The 19,986-nt window shown below is 42.9% G+C and overlaps 1 protein-coding gene across 6 annotated transcripts in view; it reads right to left on the reverse strand.

The window, feature by feature from the left end:
• Positions 1–812: 812 nt before the first annotated feature.
• Positions 813–19,986, reverse strand: part of pcnx1 (pecanex 1) — a 33,238-nt gene continuing 14,064 nt past the window's right edge. For 2 of the 6 annotated variants that reach the window (XM_035167710.2, XM_035167708.2), the window contains 28 exons: positions 18,094–18,187; positions 17,187–17,244; positions 16,361–16,578; positions 13,438–13,591; positions 13,172–13,204; positions 12,019–12,190; positions 10,884–10,994; positions 10,591–10,682; positions 10,072–10,181; positions 9,532–9,637; positions 9,325–9,417; positions 8,998–9,148; positions 8,623–8,764; positions 8,131–8,308; positions 7,836–7,944; positions 7,416–7,545; positions 7,266–7,324; positions 6,902–7,117; positions 6,049–6,302; positions 5,723–5,953; positions 5,281–5,381; positions 4,844–4,994; positions 4,517–4,747; positions 4,140–4,414; positions 3,838–4,016; positions 3,004–3,437; positions 2,323–2,463; positions 813–2,106 (listed from right to left, as the gene is read on the reverse strand). In XM_035167710.2, coding sequence (XP_035023601.1) covers positions 1,966–2,106; positions 2,323–2,463; positions 3,004–3,437; positions 3,838–4,016; positions 4,140–4,414; positions 4,517–4,747; positions 4,844–4,994; positions 5,281–5,381; positions 5,723–5,953; positions 6,049–6,302; positions 6,902–7,117; positions 7,266–7,324; positions 7,416–7,545; positions 7,836–7,944; positions 8,131–8,308; positions 8,623–8,764; positions 8,998–9,148; positions 9,325–9,417; positions 9,532–9,637; positions 10,072–10,181; positions 10,591–10,682; positions 10,884–10,994; positions 12,019–12,190; positions 13,172–13,204; positions 13,438–13,591; positions 16,361–16,578; positions 17,187–17,244; positions 18,094–18,187 — 4,364 coding nt within the window. In that variant the 3' untranslated portion in view covers positions 813–1,965. Of the gene's footprint in view, positions 2,107–2,322; positions 2,464–3,003; positions 3,438–3,517; positions 3,583–3,837; positions 4,017–4,139; positions 4,415–4,516; positions 4,748–4,843; positions 4,995–5,280; positions 5,382–5,722; positions 5,954–6,048; positions 6,303–6,901; positions 7,118–7,265; positions 7,325–7,415; positions 7,546–7,835; positions 7,945–8,130; positions 8,309–8,622; positions 8,765–8,997; positions 9,149–9,324; positions 9,418–9,531; positions 9,638–10,071; positions 10,182–10,590; positions 10,683–10,883; positions 10,995–12,018; positions 12,191–13,171; positions 13,205–13,437; positions 13,592–16,360; positions 16,594–17,186; positions 17,245–18,093; positions 18,188–19,986 lie in introns of those variants that run through there. The other 4 variants (XM_035167707.2, XM_035167709.2, XM_035167711.2 and 1 more) reach the window with 3 other exon arrangements.

A 19,986-nucleotide genomic window follows, 5' to 3' on the forward strand; every position in this document is an offset into this window, starting at 1 on the left:
ATACACCCTAAACCACCTAATAATATTAATAAGGTAATAAAGATTATAAGAACAACAACTTAAGTAAGTTGCATAAAATGGAAATATTCAAGTGAGGTACAAAAAGCAGAATTTTTATAAATACAGTACTTTAGTAATTCAACGCTGCTCCTCTAATATCAAAAACATCAAGCAGGTACAACCTAGACTTTAAACTTAGATAGTTACACATTCCTGCAGGCTCTGCACTTTCAATATTAAGAAGATATTAAATGCCACAATAAACAGCCAAGCTTCATTTAATCCGAGTTGGTTTACATCAATAATAAAAATACTTGTGTGGTAGATAAACACTCAGTTAGCAGTTCATCACGTCTAATACATCATCAGATCCTCCCTTCACGTAGGAAGAATGTTCAGCTTGTGTTGTAGAAGTTTTGATCACACTGTTTCTATCATTTAGCCTTTTATTTATAAATGTGATGGACGAAAATAGGAACATCTGAACGATGTACTTCACTTCAATAGCACCACAAACTCTGAAAAGACCATGAAGTTTAATAAGCACAGTGTCATATGATTTCCTCTGCAATAAACAAATCGTATAAACCAGAGGAGAAATATCACCTCTTCACTGCACCTGCTTATCACAAGTTTGGTTTTAACGTTCTGTCACGAAACATTTTGTACATTTTATGTCGATGACGCAGTTTCTTCTTCACCGACTGCAAACTGAGACTCAAACTAACAGCAGCGACTTGTCTGATCTGGAGTTTAGTCAAAACAGACCTTCAGGGATCAATAACACGATACAGAAACAATCACAAGAGGCATTTTAAAGATGTCAGCAATAAATCAAACTTTTATTTCTCCATATAGAAAAGAATTAAGTTAAATAGCGAAACAGTCCATCAAAAATCTGGCATCTTGTTTTCAACCAGTGGTCCTTAATACATTAACCTTTGTCCCAAAATGAAAAAAAAAAGATATAACAAAGTGTAAATACCATGTTCACAGTAATAAATATTGAAAACAAAATCTTTTTTTTACATTTAAATTATATTTATATACATATATATATATATTTGTGTAAATATATATATACATACTATAAAGATATAGATATAATCATATACAGTAAAAAGTTATTTTCAAGTTTATCAAACATAAAATAGTAAAATAAAAATGGCTGAAAACAGAATGATGATTGCATTTATTGTTTCATTCCCAAGGCATCAGTCACCATGGCCATTCAGAGTCTGTAATAAATAAAATGTGATATCCTCTAAAGATTGTAGTGCATCACTGTAAATCAAACAACAAAAACTGTAGTGCAAGTTTATTTTTCTTTGCGCAAAGTAATCTTGCAAATGTCAAACTTATCGAAAACGGAATGACAACAATGAAAACAGAGAAGTTTGCTCAAAGTCTTTAACTTCAGGCTGTTCTGCACCACAACGTTCTCCGTCGTCTTGGCAGCAGAAAACAAAAAAAAGCTTTCACATATAGAAAAACCGTGGCAGATATTCAAAACCAGGCTTATTTGGCAAATTATTTCAAAGACAAACAAAACACAAAAAAAACTCTCCAAAGGCTTTTTACACTCATCTCTGTCATAATTGACCAAAAACAAAAAATAGTCGATGAAATGCATAGAAATTAATTACCAGTAGCAAGAAGTAACGTAAGGTTTTTTTACTGTCATGCAGCATTTCTGAGACGCAAAGCAAGGCAGATACTGTAGATGTGTGTATCGATGTAGTAAAGGATGTTCAACGAATGTCGGCTCTGCCTCCGCTTGCACTTTTCCCTGGCTTCCGTTCCCCCTCAGTGATAAGGAACGGGGGGGAGGGGGGGAGGCCTCCCGTTTCCTGTTTGTCTGCAGGCTCCTCGTTCTGCTGAGAGCCAGAGAGGTTTGGCTTCGTCTTGTGTGTGTGTGTGTGTGTGCATGTGCGTGTGTGCGTGTGATGTACGCGCTTGCTCGTCTCAAACCTCTGCACCCAGCTCAATGATCCCAGTCTCAATAATGGGCACTAGCTTATCGTCCACCTGTACCAGCAGGATGGTCTTGTCGATATGGGAGCGATTGGCTGGTTCTCGGCTACAAGGCACCCACCGGTGAATCACCTGCAGGGGGCAACACAGCGAGCGGCTTGGTGAGAGGAAGCATCCAATCAAAGTTATGAGGCGTTTTATTACAGAGCAAGTAGGTCACAGAGGGTGTGATAGGTCGAAGACACAAGTATAAACGACATGATGATGACATAATCATATTTACAGTGTGTGAGCTGAACAGACAACTTACACTCACTACAACAATCTGTGTGTGTGCTAAGAACTTACATGTCCTTCCATGCCCTCCAAAGGGCTCCAGTCCCTCCAGCAGGTCCGTCCTGCTCTCAGTCTCATGGTCTCCTCAGGCCACTGCAGCTCCTTCCTCTTCGATAAGTTGATGGTCTCCAGCACCTGACTCACGTCCACAATCTGGACCACACCATGGAACAGAAACAAAGAAGTAAGCATCAGAGGTTGCAGACTCTGAGGTGAGGATGCAGATGAAGAGGATTCGGCCCCAAGCAGCAGTGTAACTAGAAACTTGATTTCAGGGCATCGTGAAGCCATGTGATGAAGATGATATGCACTGAGGGCAACAGAATAAAGTGATTGTTCTTCAATAGAGTATTAATCTAATTTCAGAATTATACAAGTAGAACATGGTAAAAATAGAAACTTCTAGGCAAACCTCTATGTAACAGAATTTAGTTTGTATATTGATATAAGCAGTTTTCTTCCCTAGCTCAGTCACCAAATGCTTGTTTTACAGGGTAAATTGTAAAATCAGCAATTTTTTTAAAGTGTATACGTTGCATTATCAGAACTATTTTGTGAAAACTCTCACAAACTTGTCAGACTTGTCAAAGGTTTTCTGACACTGAATATCTGCTGCTACATTTTAAATGACAGAGCTTTCTTTTGTTTTTTGGATGTGATTATCATTGCAGCTTTTCTGCGGTCTTCACAAACCTGCACTCTGTAGGAGATGTCGTCTCTGCGCACAGTGGAGACGGTGGGGTTGTGTTGCTGCGGGTGGTGGTGGTGGTGGTGGTGATGCTGGCTGAGGGGATCCGTCACGGTGCTGCACATGCCGTCGTTGCCCAGGAGGCCCACCAGCGTGTGGCGTTTGCAGGGAGGGATGCTGTGGCTGGACAGGGAGGCGGAGGGGCCGGCGGGGTCGGAGGTGGAGCCCAGGCGGAGCTGCAGGGAGGTGGGGAGCGTGCGCAGGGACAGCTGGCTGGTGGAGGAGCGGCGACAGGGCTCCAGGCCTGTGGCGGAGGTGCGCAGGGAGGAGTGACGGCTGCTGCTGTAGCGGTAAGAAGATGACTGGCTGGCAACGGAGGCGCGGGCAGGAGAGTGTCGGACCAAACCAGACTGAACTGACTGGGAACTTTGACTGGTGCCTGATCACAGGGAGGAGGAGTCAGACATAGAACACATGAAATTAGACTCTTTCATTAGACCTTCACTGGCGATTAAATACCCTAATTATTGTCCAGCTGAAGATCACCTTGATGGGTTAATTTCTCAGATCTAAGGAAGCCTCACCTGAGGAAGAGAATTGAAAATACAACTGATTCTACGGGTTTAATAATACTTACTCTGCATTCACATCTGTCCTTCAAGGATTTGTGTATTAATGCAGTTTAGATAACTGATAATCAACACTACTGCCATGGAACTGACATCCTCACGTGATTTTATGTGCATAAACCTTTTCACAGTATTTCACAGATTTTATATTTTACTGTGGCTCCAGAGAAATGAACATTTATCTGATGATCCGATAAGAGTGGCTCTTACCCAGAGGATGAGGCTGGTACGAGTAAGGGGGAACAGGCCCAGACAGACCACCCTGTGACACTGAGCTCTGCTGAGAGTCCCCCCCAGTCCCATTCCCACTGCCACTGGACAGCCCCCCCGCATCTGGATCCTCAATGTTCCCTCCACTGTTACAGCCGGCGCCGCAGCCTTTCCGTAACCTGAGAGAGAAAATACAGATAATAACTTAACACTCGAGTCAGATTTAACTAAGAGGATTGAGGGAAAAGATCAGAGATGTGTATAACAAGACTTCAAAGTCTGATCTCTAATGAATTACCAACCTGTGCCAGGTGCTGACGACAAAGTTGCGGATGTTTCCGATGCTGATGGGCCCTCCCAGGATGTGTCCGAGCTGGGGGTGCGAGTTGCAGTAGGAGGTGGTCAGTGGAGACACGTAGATTGGATAACCGATGGGCTGGTCACAGGAGGAATTGATCATGTTGCGTAGAGCCTGCTTGGCGTTCTGGATGCTGCCGCGCTCTGGGTTTCTGTTTCTTAAGAAGACCAACTCCTGCTGCTGCCCGGCCCAGAGACCTCGGACACATTCTTTATTCACCTGGAGCACGAGAGGAAAGATCACTTTAAATATCATATCTTTGAACTAGTGATAATGAATTAATCAGACTTTATGTAATTCAAAATGTGTCGTAGTTCCCACCTTGATGACACGGAAGCTAAGGTAGCGTCGATTCAGCATAATGATTTTGTACTCGTTGGTGCCTTCGTCGAGGACGTGGCGCAGGGCGAGCAGCGATGGGGAGTTGGACAGCACGGCGCTCCTCCAGGCGGGGTCACCCTCGTGTGCGATGACGAGGTTCTGCTGGTGGGAGGAGATGGCCTCGAAAAGAACCGCTGGCTCGTCGTACTCATCGGGGGATGTGAAGTGGTCCTGACAGGGAGGGGACAGGAAGCGTGTTGAGAACGAAGCTACAGCTAAAGCTAACGCCGTGTGGTACCGACAACACAACAACCTGCAGAGTCTCACCTGGTGCAACTTGAGAGACATTCGAATTCCAGGCACCACGACTTTCCTGAGCAGTTCCATGTCGGCGAAGATCCACTCATCTCGTATTGAAGAGATGCGGAAATCTCCTTTAAACAATGCGTGAAGTCCGTAAAGGAAAGATTCCAGATTACTGTGATGGAAAGGAAAGAGGAAAGACATATGAGCATTATTAAAACTGTTACTTAAACTGTTTATCCAGAGAAAGAAAGGAGAGAAGAAAAGAAAACACCTCAACAAGTGTATGAGAATTTATGTGCATCTATTTGGGCACAAATGTCTTTTTTACTTATTTATCCATTATTCATTTTATTCTGGGAAAGTTAAAAACGAAATATTAAAGGTATTAAATCCCTAGAATTAAAAGTGATGTTGTTGCTCTTATAAAACACTAAGTATGAGAAAGATTACTCAATAACCTGGACATATGATGAGCCGCTGTTCCCAGAGCTCTTCTTCCCAGCACACACAGGCCGAAGCAGAGCAGCACCAGAGGCGAGTCTTTCTCACTGTCCAGCGGCTACAAACAAAAAGCAGCAACAGGAAAGATAAAACAAACTCCAATGTCATGAATGGACTGGTTTTCTGAGTGAAACACACATTTTTTATGTTGCCTTTCTTCATTCATTCAAAAATGTCATCTGATAACAACTGACGAAAGTACAGCATCCCTCAGGGAATTAATGACACGCGATGAAAGTGGTGCTGTGAGGCTCTGAGGATCTTTGAAGCTGCTTCAAAAAGAAACCTCACATCTTTAAACTGAACCAGTGGTGTGAGAGACTTCACGTGAGGGATCATATTATGAGATATTTCATTCATTCCATCTGTAAAGGGTCGGACGAAATAACGCAGCGTTACCTTGGCCCTTCGAGAGTTGCAGTACTGGATCCAGCCCAGGTACACGCAACAGAAGCTGTCCCTGGAGATGCCTGCGAGCCGATGGTCATAGTCCTCGTCGATGTTGGGATTGAAGGTGGGGTCCAGGTCCACGTAGTTCCTCTCGCCACAGGCCTGCAGGCCGTCCTTCATGGTCTCATTAGCCAGCCACTCTTCCAGTTTGGGGGAGGCGATCACATAGTAGATGATACCCTGAGGCCGGAGAGGGATGATGCATTTTTTTTTAACATTTTATACTTTAAAAGTCAGACCTGCTTTCACAAACAGTCCAGTGACGTTCTACAAACCTTGACATAGTAGGTGGTGAGGATGCGTCGCAGATCGAACACTTGCAGCATGGAGGCGGCGCTGTTATCTGTGATGCTGTAGCCCTCCAGCACGTATTTGGTGACCAGCACCTCCCAGGCCAGCCAGCGCTGGCCGAAGGCAGCGTTAAAGGACAGGATGTGAGGAAGGTGACCCGGCTCGCAGCAGCAGCAGCCCTCGTCTTCCTCCACCCCCTCAGTGATGGCCTCCACTTCCCTCTGCTGACAGTAAGTTCCTGAACAGCAGAAATGAAAAGGTTCAAGATACAAACACTGCTTGTGTGGAAACCTCAGGTCATTTCTGTAAACTGTGCTTTGTTCAAACTGGCAAATTGAAAAAGGATTGAAAAACGGTTTGAACATGATCTTTTTTATTTTTACTGTAAGAAAACTGTGACTGTTTATATTGAAAACTGAAAAACTGCTGACAGGCCGTTGGTGATGTGTCACGAGGAGTGTCTGCAGTTCTGTTAAACGTTCACCGCGTGTCACAGGTTTGTTGCGCAGCAGCACTGCTGGCTGACCTACACACAGTAATGCTGATGAATAACACACAGGAGGGTTTTACTGGAAGACAAACCACAACCAAACTGGAAGATTCTGAGGAACTGGTGAATAATCCTCATTCAATTCATCTAAATCCAGAACTAAAACAATTGATGGGGTTTGGTTTAACCCTGCTTGAGAAAACAAGTGGTAGAATTATGATGGTACCCTGACTACTTTTTAACCTCCATATCTTTGACTACCACTAATTCATTTATCAGTAATCCAGTGGAAATGAATCTGAACAAAACTCCTGACCAATCTGGCGTCACGCATGTTCTCTCCCCACCTCTGAACTCCAGCCCCCGCAGCTGGAAGGTGACCAGGCCGTTGCCGATCTCTATAAGGTGCACCAGTGCGTTCAGGTAGTCGGAGGCCAGGATGAAACAGTCCCCAGTGCTGAAGTTTCCCCAGCGGCCCAGCAGGAGGTCTCCACACAGGCTGTGCTGCAGGGAGCGGGTGAGGTGCTCATAGAAGATGGAGTTCAGATTGTTGTCGTCGGAGCCTGAAGGAGGAAAGAAAAACGAGAAAAAGATTACATCAGGGTTTAAAGCTTTGTCTTGTTAAAACACTTGTCAACTTAAAGTCAATTCATACACAAGTAACAGTCCAGAGAACAATTGTTTAAATTAACTCAAATATCACGTCCTCACCTGGATTCCTGTCCAGCTGAGAAGCCAGCCGAGTGTTGGAGTGATCCACTCTTTTTGTGCTGTTAAAAGTAAATAATAAATCACATATCAGAAGCTGAAACTTTACTTGATTTGAACAGGGAAAAGTATTTTTCATTTTATTTTGCCTACTTGTAATCCCTCTCCCAGAACTTGACAGGGCGGACATAGGAAGTGATGAAGATGGCACTGCCGAGGAACGGGTTGAGGGGAGTGGAGAAGACAGCTGACACCACAGCCTGGACAAACAGCATGGCAGAGTCTGGAGGGGCTCCAGTCAAGGATCACCAGAAATATACTCTGCTTTAATAAACTGTAATATCAGCAGATATAACATTTCAATGCACTCAAGATACCATTTATAAACACATGTTAAATAAAGTTTCATCAAATCAAACACCAACTATATGAAAGAAAACTACGTCAGAGTTGAATCAACACAAAGAAGAATTAGAAGGTAGGAATTACAACAGTGCTGTGGTTGTGCTGGTGTGAAACCTGTGACACACGCTGCAGAATATATTACGCTAACAGGCGGCAGAGAGAGGATACGAGGCACAGCGAAGGGCTGAGCAAAGGCGTGGAAAGCTGAGCCCCATGTGATCTGCCAGGGAGCGATGTAGGTGTAGACAAAGTGCAGCTTGTAGAACAGCTCCCACAACTGTGAAAAAAAACCAAACATGAATCAGTGCTTCAAAAAGGAGACAAAGGTCAATTCAGTACAGATAACTGCACAGAACGTGGTTATAACTTCCCCTGACGAGCACAAAACCACCTGTATGTCATATATGTCTGCATATAAAGGTCTCTTGTGTAAGTTGTGTAGGTCAATATCTATTCCCCTCACCTTGCTGAAAACAATGGACATGAGGAAAAGGTCGAGCAGCAGCGTCTCAGACAGGTGACGGTAGTCGAAGGTGAAGAAGAGGATGGTGAAGAGGATGGTCACATATTGGTACGTCGGACTGCTGTAAGACGAACGCAGCAGCTTCAGACCGGCCACCGTGATCATCAGAGCGCCGACCCTGGACAACGTAAACACAAGGAATGTCCGTCAGAGACCAGAGATCAGTCTAATCAGTGAAGTAAAACTTGAGACAGTAGCTACTAGCTTAGTTTAGGAAAAAGATTGGAAACCGGAACCAGCTCCACGACAAATTGTGGTTTTAGTTACCAGGAAACTAGAGGAAACTCCAACTAATTCTCTTTAGAAATAAAAGATCTGCTTTACAGGTTTTCAGACTATGGAATCACAAAGAATAACCACAGATCAACCTCAAACTCAAGAGTAGAAGAAAACATTAGGGACGAGCCGATGGAAAACAGGGAGAGCTCTCACTCTGTATCGAGCCTCTTCGGGCTGGCGAGCTCTCTGGCGCTGCCACTCAGCTCATTGAGGATGACGAGGGGATAGAGAACGTTCTTCTCCACAAACAGCAGCCACACGTGGAGCTTTTCAAACCACATCACATGAGCCGCATCTGACGACACAGACAGGGGAGTTATCATTACATGATATTACATCAGTGTCTTGTCATAATCATTGTAGTAAAGAGACACAGAATGAGAAAGAAGTGATCAAATAACACGACTGAAAGAAAAACATCGTTATTCCATATTTGTTTTTACAACATAGCTTTAAGATTTCTTAAGATGCGACTTAGAAACAAAGCAGTGATGCAGAGAGCAAAGTTTCTGTTTGTGCTGAACTCACCCCGGACTTCAAACTGGTAATACTCCTTTGTTTTCAGCAGCGGGTGAGAGAAGCAGTACCAGGGCAGCTGCTTGCGGACTTGAGGGAGCAGGTAGTGGGTGAGCAGCCCCACCGTCCCCAACAGAGCATACAGGACATAACTGAGGAAAGGCTGAGGGACACAGAGACCAAATTAATACCTCTACACATTTAGTATGTGTCTACAAGCACAACTTTAACTATACTACATGCAAAGTGTGACGTCGATGATCGGTTCTTGAGCTACGAGAGTCTCATACAGACGGAGATATCTGGAATGATTCGATTGACTGAATATGTTTCCTTTACCTGCAGTGCGATGAACACTGTGCTGACGTGGATGGCAAAGTAAAGGACAGCGATGACCACACAGACGATCAGGTCCGACTGCAGACGCTCGTTCTGTCAAAGGACACATCGGATATCGGTTTGGCTTTAACAACTGCAATCGTGCATCTGATCATCTTAAATGACCACTCCTGGTGTTAATGACATTATTACTGATGGTCAGCTCACCACTGAGGCGCGGAGCTTCTCAGGCAGAGGGTCCTGCACTTCTGACAGAGGGTCCTCCGGGTTTTTGTCTTTCAAATTGGGTAAAACCTTGGACTGGATCAGCGAGCTGTAAAGCAAGAAGCAACGATATTAGCTGCTTCAAAACACCACGGATCTCCTGTGGGGGAGTTTATCTCCGAGGGAATGTATAATGTAATCACTCCCTGTTGACACTATTGTGTGAGACAGTTTCAACTGAGCATTTTTTCAAAATCCCCTTCTGAGATAATCCTCAGCATATGTACGAGGAGCAAAGTCACAGATTATTCTTTAATGTGGATTTCTGTCTGGCTGACGGGTCGAGCACTTAGTGGAAAACACTTTGGGTTTCTGCCTGTTTAAGTGCCAGATGGACGAGCTCAACATCATAACAACCCGAAGCTGGAATTTTAAAACATGTTCAGGCAGGTGTTGGAGTTCCACTTTTCATATTTATTCCCCTGTGAGTCACATCAAACCAAAGACTGACTGAATTGTGTTTGTGCACGGCTGTGAACATACATGAGGACGGAGGGGTCGCTGCTCTGTCGGCTCAGGTGGTAAGACACTGCCACCAAGAGGCCGCAGAAGACGGAAAACAACACAGGGATGTGATGGGGCTCCCAGGTCTCCTGAAAGACGGAGAAGGACAAGGTTTCAATAGATTTGTTATTTTGTGCTTCTTCCATTTTTTAAGACCAAACGCAATGAATGTAGAAGCTTATAATGCTGATGGCAGATGTGAAATGATTTGTGATGTTTTTCCAGAGCATCACTGTGAAAATATAACAGTAAAAAGTTGAAAAATACTTCTTCAATGTAGAAATGTAGGACGCAAGATACAGAAAAGTTATTTTTAAGCTTCCCAAAAGTTTTTGGAGATGACTCACAGAATAATCTCAACTATAATGCTGCTATAATATTGAGGTCCTCTACCGTCAAGTCAGAATTAAAATACAGTGCTGCTTATTAACTGTAGGACATAGTTATACATTGTGATTAATCTGTAACTTCTGTCATCAGAGTGCGTTTCCCCCTCACCTTCAGAGCTCCGTAGCAGAAGCCGTAGAGCAGCGCGACGGTGACGACGCTGCGCAGGATGCTGTACAGCGCTGACAGGAGGCTGGTGGAGGCTGCGGGGAGCACAGAGAGGATGTCAGCAGTGAGACCACTGGACCTGACGGGCATCAGGCCAGGCAGAATGCAAATCAGCACTTTCAAACCTTTCCCATCAAAGTATAATCAGGCGTGACAGTGTCTATGAGTGTCTGTTGTTTCGGGCTGCAGAGGTCAGAGGCCCCCTTGGAGAAATTGATCATCTACAAGTCGCTCACCGTTGCCCCCGAACACGTGGATGTCCAGCTGCTCGAACAGGTACATGACGAACGTGTTGACTTGCGGCAGCAGCCCCACGAAGAAGATGATGGGAAAACACAGAGTGAAAACTGCAGGAAGACAAACACAAGGGGACAGTGTGATAAAAATCAAACATCGGACAGTTTATGCATTTTCTTTTATTGGATTTTTAATTATCCAGACATCAGGTTTGAGATTATACAGACGACAGCGACTTGGCGTTTATTGTTCTGCGTCTTTGGCTCGGAGCTACAAACGTTATTGGGTAATATTGGTGCACAGCTGCATCTCCGAGGGCAACTGCAGAAATTGCTTCTGATTGTGGTTTGATGAAAGGTGGGGTTAATATCCTCTGAACAAATAAACATTGCATTTAGAGGATGTGGCTCAAACACAATTATCACTTCTGGCTCACGGCGACCTGCTCAACTCGTCCTGCAGCCAGAACTCGATTTGTCTCTTGTGATGAGACAATTTACTTGTGAAAGTAATTAAAGCATAGAAGTGAATTCTCATGTTTTAAGAGCAATGTTCAACCGTTTAGTGATACTCCAGCTGAAACGTAGGTGTTAGGGAATCCTGCCTTTGATTATTTTGTGAGTTAAAAACGAGCACACTTCTGTTTCGACCAACTTTAAATAATAGAACATGTTTCCATCCATCTCTGTCTTGGACAAATTTAGGAGAAATGTATTTTAGAGATTGTGGATTTACTGTCAGTCCCCAAACTCTGCAACAGTCTTCCTGTTGGTATTTGTCTTGCAACGGAAATAACTTATTTTTACTCATTCTCTTCATATACATGGGAACAAAAGTGGGTCCCAACACTGACACAATAACAACAGACACAGGTGAAAACATAACCTACTTGTTGGAGGTAAAAGTTTTTACTAAAATGACTTAACGGACAATGAATAGAAACTCTTGTCAAAAATGTGCATGCGCAAGGATGTGCTTTGTATGTTCAAAACTTTGTCTTTCTTTCTGTTCCTGGTCATTTATATGGTTTGGCATGTTTTTTGAAAAGTGCCATACAAATAAAGAATGTGATTATATGTAATATCACTGCACATAGCGATGGCAGTGGAACACGACGCTCGGCTGCTGTCTTACCTATGACGAGGTCCCGGGCCGAGGCGAGCACCAGGGAGCTGGTGAGGGCGACGCCGTACAGGGTGATCCGGGATGAAGTGGTCCTCAGGCTGCCGTAGTGGAGCAGCCAAATGAGGCCACAGCACAGGCAGAAGTAGACAGGCCGGCTGTACGCTATGATACGATTATGGCCCTGCAGGGAGAAGGGTATGATGTTGTAAGTGGTTCGTTACAGAAGCTGGACTTTCTCTTTGCGGACCAGTGCGGCTCAGTATTCAGCACACAAACCCTGAATATTAAAGTAAGACAAAAAAAATTCTCGGAGCTGCCAGCAAACACTACTGTAGTAAAAATATGTGCCCTCACGTAGAACAAAATCATATTTTACGACATCATCCATTAAAATTATCATTCTAATAAGGCATTATAATCAGTTCAGCAGTATCAGTGCCACATGGACCCTTCAGACAGTGACACAGGTTTACAGAGGTAGAGGATTGAGTCTGAGGTTTTACAAGAGATGAAGAACACTCGTCTGCTGTGAGCAAACTTCAGCCCGGGAGGCTGCGAGCTGACCTGCTTTTTCACCAACACTTTACGCACCAACAATCAGATTAAATAGGCCAGGATTTCTCAAAATGTGTCAACAACATCGGGGGAAAGAGAAAAGGCGAGAACACTTGGAGGTGAGATGAGGTGAAGGAAAGAGGGGGGGGAGAGGAGGAGGAGAAAGGTGGATACAAACAGAGTGAGAGGGAGAGAGAGGGAGAGAGGGAGAGCGGTGGTCTGAACTCTGGCCGGCTATTTAAAGCTTGTGCCTGCAGCGGAGTCGAAGCTGCATTAATAAAAGACGCCGTTTCAGAGCAGGCCACTGACGCAAGGGAGGGAGGAGCCGCACAGAGCCACGGGGGGGAAAGCAGCAACACTTTCAAGAACCACAACAGAGAAGGGAAAAAAACAAAACACAGAACAACAACGACTGGTCACATTAGACATGGAAGGAGATTGACTCTATTTGTTTACTGATAAAAGTGTAAAGGTCAAATTCTCCATAGTCACAGAGATGTTTTGTTTTTTTACATTTGGCACTTGTGAATGCAGGTTGTTCCCAGTGTGAACTCTCCAGGAATTTAAGCCCCAAACAAACCAAAATGTGGACAGTTGAATTACTTACATGTCGAGGGGAAGAGGAGTCTGGCTGGACACTCTGTCAACAAACAAGAACCAGAAAACTGGATTACTTCTTTTTGTAAACACTTCAGAGGAAGTGAAGCATTAAACACTTTCTGAACATCAGGAATTCCCTTAAAAGGCACAGCAAACTTTGTAAAAAAAAAACTAATATCATGTGCTTCGGCATGCTGGTGGAAACAATGCTTCTTTGTGGCACTTCTCGACGTCATGTTTGATTGAAGCTGTGCAGTTTACATAAATATTCACCTTCAGTAAGGAATACTGGCAACTGGCAATGACAAGGCAGAACTGAAAGACCCAGATGTCCGTGAAGAAGCCGTGGACCAGCAGCACCGAACCCAGAAAGGCCACCAGGACGGCCAGGATCACGGCCAGCACGTTCTCCAAGACCTCGCGGTTCCTGCGGCAACAGTGGAAGAGAGCAACGGGTAAATAGACTGTATTATTTGTATAGTGATTTTCTAATGATAGAAATGTCACCTTCACTAATCTACACACACACATTCATACGGCGATTCTATAAGTTTTATATAATTCACACACTGTCAGGACAGCCTTCGGGAATTTAGGAATTTTTGTATCTTGCCCAAAAATGTTTCGGCATGCGGATTGGAGCATGACGGAGAAAGAACCACCGGCTTTCTGGTTAGTGGACGACCCACTCTACCTCCTCCACAGCCTCAGAGTGAATCACATCTTAAGGATAAGGCTCAATTTCCTTAACGCTTACTCGTAGTTAGGTTTGAAAAACATCCAATGCAAACAGAAGTAAGAAAGACTCTACTTTGATAACACAGACAGCCTATACGTAATCATGTGGTTGTAATACCATCTGTGACACTCAAATATCTTTCCAAATTAAGACTGGATTTAAAAATGTCAATAAAAGTGGAGGATCTAGACAAACTGAGTGTTGGGAGGAACATTGAAAATGATCAGACAGACGTTCTTGGGTTTCCTCAGGGAGCAGGAAGTGATTGGTCAGTATGCCTGAGGGGCAGGATGATGGAACAGGAACTGAAGAGGTCTGAGCTGAAAGCTGGCACCAACCAGTGCAGAATCTTAAAAATCAATTCTGTTTCTACTGTGGATGTGGTCTTTCTTCTTGGTGCCAGTCAGACGCCTTGCAGCTGCATTTTGAATGAGACACAAGCCAGACAAGGCAAACTAAGTGACTGACTCCGACATAGAGAGAGATCCCAGTAACCATGTCTGCAAGAGATAAAAACACAGGGTCTACGAACTCCTTCATAAGAGGAATGATTGCAGTTCAGCAATAGAACTAAAAAACAAAAGTTGACCTGCTTCTCGAATTATGAGCCAGACTGAAAAATGACACCAATGTTCCTGTCGGTGGTTTGAGGAGAGATAAGGGTTTCGTAATGTTGGTTAATGTGCTGCATGAGTCGTGTGTCGCCGCTTTACTGTAGCTACAAGGACTGTTCCAGAGAAAAGATGCTTCAGTAATAGTAACATATCCTGAGCCACAAGGACAACCTACACAACTGATGGTCCTCTGTTTCATTTGAATAGAAATTATTAAACACTTATTGTTTTTACAGTGTTTCCCAGAAATCAAATTACTGTTGACCAACGCAACAATATCATCTCTGACCAGCACATTTTACAAATGGGTAAAATCTAATTTCACTGTAAAGCTGTGTACAATGATTCACTGAGCCTCGTCTGGTTCTGCTCTCTCCCTCTCACACAGACACACAAAACACATCACTTAACTCAAACTGGTTAAAAACCACATTGTTTGGTGTTTGCAAATACAAATTAAATATATGTGTATTTGCATGTAGGGCGGGGAAGTAAGATCTGATCACAAGTGGTCACAGGAGACGCAGTCAGGATGAATTCTACGTAATCAGAGTTGTCCTCATGTGATCGGACATGATTACCAGGTCTGAACTGAGCCTCATTTGTCGCTTCAAGGCAAACACATGCACATCATGACCCTCACTGCCATAAATATTAGTCATGTAAGAAAGAGCGTTATCAAAGAAAAAGCTTGTACGTTTCAAATGCTCATAAATTGCCCTAAATGTATACAGAGGAAGGTTTAGTATAATCCAAACAGGGATTTCTATTAAATCTCCCCTCAGACAGAGGTGGAGCCAACATGATCCCATCCACCTCTGCAGTGAGCGGCCTGCAGGGAGATGTTGACATTCAAGGGTTTAAAAAGTGATTGGCTAATCTTTTAGGAATTTGTTGCTCCAGCTGTATGTTGCTGTTTATGTGTCTGTGTCTGTGCTGCAGAGATCTCAGCCTGTCCTGGATTTCAGTGGGACTGACCTGATTAAATAAATGGTTAATGCTGTGCTGGGCAGAATTCTAATGAGTAGTTACACCTGTGTTATTAGTCTAAATAACAGACTGGGGGGGGAGAGAATAGTGTCTCGTCTTTTACATCCTTTTTCAAAACTTATCTTCATCAAAGACCTTTACTAATGCTGGTATATATTATATTAAATGTTTTTTATCTATTGTTGTGGAGCATTTCATCTTTGTATTTCTACCTCAGCCAAGGAGATTATATTTTTGATCGTTTCATTGTTGGTTGATTTGTTTGTTTGTTTGTCTGCAGGATTATGTAAAATATACTGAACAGATTTCCGTGAGATTTGGTGGAAGGATGGGAAATGGACCAAAAAGGAACCCAATCGAATTTGGAAAAGAGGAAACAAAGGAGCTAATCCATCATTTCTTTCCTCCACTTTCTTCAACATTGAGAAATGGTGCATTTTTTGACATTTCACAGATTTCCCCCTGAAAAGCCGGCTTATGTAGGAGACTGATTTATGAATTTGTCAAATTTATTGCAGCTTGATTGAATTTAACGGACTGTTAGGGCTTTGCTGAGTTATGCATTCTACTGAGTGCCTTTCTGGTTTTAAGTAAGATGGCATCTCGCCGTTTTTATCATCTGCATAAACACAGGTATCACACTTGGGAGCACAAACACTTATGCAGCTGCAGCAGCTGATTTTACAATGACATGTTAAACCCTTTTATATTTTGACATCGTTGCAACATCTATGATCAAGTTTGACAAACAGGCAGTTTTCACTTGGTGCTACATCAGGACACAAAGCATAAAGGTGCCTTGTTCTGTTAACACTTATTGAAATAAGACAATGAGGATGATGTGCAGCCTTACCTGTCAAACAGTGCCAGCAGTGTGAGTCGGTCGAAGTGCAGGCCGACCCACAGGTAAGGGAGAAGCCACAAGCGGTAGTACTGCCTGACTTTGCCGGCAGCAGAGGTGGCGACAGGGTCGTCCTGTGCCAGCGGTGCATCCTGGAGCTCTGGGCTCAGATCTCCGTCCTGCTGCTCCAGCAGCTCTGGGTCCATGGTCAGCAGACGGTTCAGACGGATCTGAGGGAGGGAAATCTGTCTCACGGTTAGTCAACGTATTCATCACACAACTCAAAGCTCTTCAACAAACATGATTTATAAATAACAACAGCATTCATAAGAATTGAGCCCTAAAAAAAGTCAATAAAAACAAAGAAATGTAAGCATTAAATATTTATTTCGTATTAGATTTGATTTTGTATGTTCACAGAATAAAGCCTGGACCACTGCCACCCCACCCACTCACAGCCATCTGGATTCTCATCGCAAAAATAATTAACAGCCGGAATCAGATGATCGAAGGCATTTTTCCGGCTCATATATAAAACCATTGCCAGATGAGTATATAGATGCTGGGCTCATTTTTTAAAACTGTCATTTTTAAAACTGGTGTAATATGATTTGTTTTTGGCCGGAGGGTAAAGAAATGGAAAGAAAAGGGATAACGGAACAACCCAACAACAACTGTTCATACTGACGAGTGTGAACGCCAACAATAATATGCAGAAATATGTAAAGCAGACACGGTTTGCTTTTGAACTGTTTCTGTCTGTACTCCTCCGCAAATCTAGCTCTGTGTGACACACACACACCACACACACACACACACACAGGGGTTGGGTACTCACCAGGTCATGAGGGTAGAAGCGAACTGAGGTAGAACTGGAGAGGTGGGAGTCGGTGTCCCTGCATTAGACAAAATGAGAAGACTGATTAGAGAAAAGCATCTCCTGCAATTACCGTATTTAATCATTATCTATTTCCAGGCAACCTGAAACTAAATTGTCAAAAGGCAATTTTCTCGCTTTTCTACTGAACAGTTATGTTATTTTAAAATTAAATAGTTTTTCCTCACAGGCATGTCATAAACCGATTGGAAAAGATTATGTACTTAATCGGCCAAAACCAAGAAAGAGAAATTTGGTTTGTAAATTGATATCATTTTCAATTTGTTTTATCGAGTATGTTTAATTCAAAAATGATGAGCGAGCATCAGAATTTTAGAACGTATTATGATCTCCAAATCCTTAAAAGATGTTAATCTGTCAATTTAATGTGGAAGTAGCCAAAACGTAATTAATCTTCAAAACTGAATTAAAGACGACATATTTCTTGTATTCAAATGATTCAAAGACAAAGGACGAGCATCTCAGTTTCATTCTCATTTAACTGTAGAATGTTGTTATTGCTATTTGGATTTTCTGTTCTCAACTTAAGGTACAGCTGTGCAAATGCTGCTGTTACAGTTTAGGTGATATCTTCGAATGGTTTCACCTGAGCAACAATTGAAAACCCACACACATCGGTTTTCTGTCACATGAGACAAAGAAAGCCGCAAATGACAAACAATTACTTCATAATTAAAAAATGTGGATATATTTTCTCTCAAACCACAATTCACATAATTGTTATAGGTGTTCTTATGTGGGTTGAGAGAAAATTAAACTATTGGCTTATTAAAAATAGGAGAACAGAGAACATGTGTATTTTATGAGCTGAAATCCCATTAAATGAATCCGATGAATTGACACTAACCATAGGTTATTGGAGGCTCGTCTGGTTGCAGGTTCAAAATTGACCAGGGACATGTCACATCCACCAGCCTCATATAAAGAGGGAGTGAGTTTTCCTGGAACAACACGACAGAAGACAAGAGAAGCACAGTCAGTTCACTGGAATCACAGAGTTTCATTTAGTCCGTAGGAATAATTTCATTAAATTAGATGTAACTAGTTTTCTTTGGCAACATCACTGTGTTCACCTGAGCCAATGGGATTATCGAGTGAATGTGCCCCGTCCCAAAGAGACTATAAGCAAGTCAGTCATTTCCTGCTCCACTGGAAGAGCAATCAGGTTTGTTGGTGATTATGTGGATGGATTTCACTCTATCCTGTGATCAGCTTGACACTATGAACAAAGGCACAACCACTCAAATAGAACTTGCTATATTTCAAGGGGCATTCATAGTTCCCTCAGAAAGTATCTCACAGCTTATGAGAAGAACTAGTGACCTGATATAACAAGCTGTGCCTCAATGAATAGAACTTCCCTTATTGCGTTAATCCTCCCAGTTGATGTATGTAGGAGATATAAGAAATGTTGCTATGGTAACACCATTCCCACTCAGGTCCACGTAACCTTGATTCCAATCCAAACTCTTTATGTGTTTTGTTTTTAATAGTTCCGCTATTAAAAAATGATGGGAAAAGTAGAAAAAGAGTGAAAAACTGTTTTCTAATGCATGACAAGCTAATTGAAAATATGTCACACAGCCAAGTATGACTCAAAAATATTGTGCAGTCTGAAATTACAAAAGTGAAGAAGAAATTTAACAAACTTTATCCAGGGTTTCTCTCCAAAAAAATACTGTTCTGGTACATTTTCCTCATTTGTCATCTGAGGGAATGAAGGATTGGTCCCATATCTTCGTTGCTAAGGAGAACTGCTCAATAAAAGTTAAAGAACTCAGAGTATTTATTTATTTCATAAGGCATGATTCATTGTGCAATGTAGGAAAGCTACAATGGAAAATATTTTCTTAAGATGCAGCCCGAAGACCGTCGTTCTCATAATCAAATGGACGTCAGTAGTGTATGAAAATATAGACTCTGCCAAAGAAGTTAAATCATATGCAGATAGAGAAGAATTCTTAACGCTCGGGGGATCACAAGCACAGAACATACCGACCACCAAGTGTCTCAAAACAAGAATCGGCTCCAGGTCAGATTGTGAGTAGGAGCAGTAATCCCTTTACCACTGGTTCACATGAAGGGCATCACACAGCTCCAACAAAACTCGTATTTTCTCACTAAACGTGTTCAGGGGTGTCAGCAAAACATGTTTATGCATCGGCAGCAATCAACTCTGCGGTGTCAGCGCTGTGAGCAGGGAATGCTGGTGATCAAACGGTCAAATCCAAGTCAGGTCAAGTGCTGGCTGCAGACACAATATCGCAGACAGAGATAAATGGAGCAGAGGTAATTGTGCTCGGGCTTCGACTCATAGCAACAGTCCACTAACCGTGGACAACAGAGCTCATGTATGTGAATCTGTGACCAGCTCTCTGCGAGCGAAACCCTCCAAGCCACCGTCTCATCGCTTAAACCGAAGCAATTAGTGCAAAGCTCTGCAGTGGCCCAACAGTATCGTTAAATTCAATCACGCTGCACCAAATTTCAGACAAATAAACATCAGTTATCTAAATATGTCTGATTGTTTTCATCAGGATCCATTAATGATTTCCAGGGAAATCTGTGAAAATATCAAAAAAAGCGATCTCACAAACGCCAGAAGGGTTTTTCTTGGCCCGTGTCTCATTTTTCTGCCAAGTTTCGTGACAATCAGTTCAAGACGTTTTTGCGAAATCCTGCTGACAAACAAACAAACCAACCAACCAGCAAACAACCAGGGGTGAAAACACAACCGCCT

Source organism: Hippoglossus stenolepis, chromosome 10 (assembly GCF_022539355.2).
Source record: "Hippoglossus stenolepis isolate QCI-W04-F060 chromosome 10, HSTE1.2, whole genome shotgun sequence".
Lineage (NCBI taxonomy): Eukaryota > Metazoa > Chordata > Actinopteri > Pleuronectiformes > Pleuronectidae > Hippoglossus > Hippoglossus stenolepis.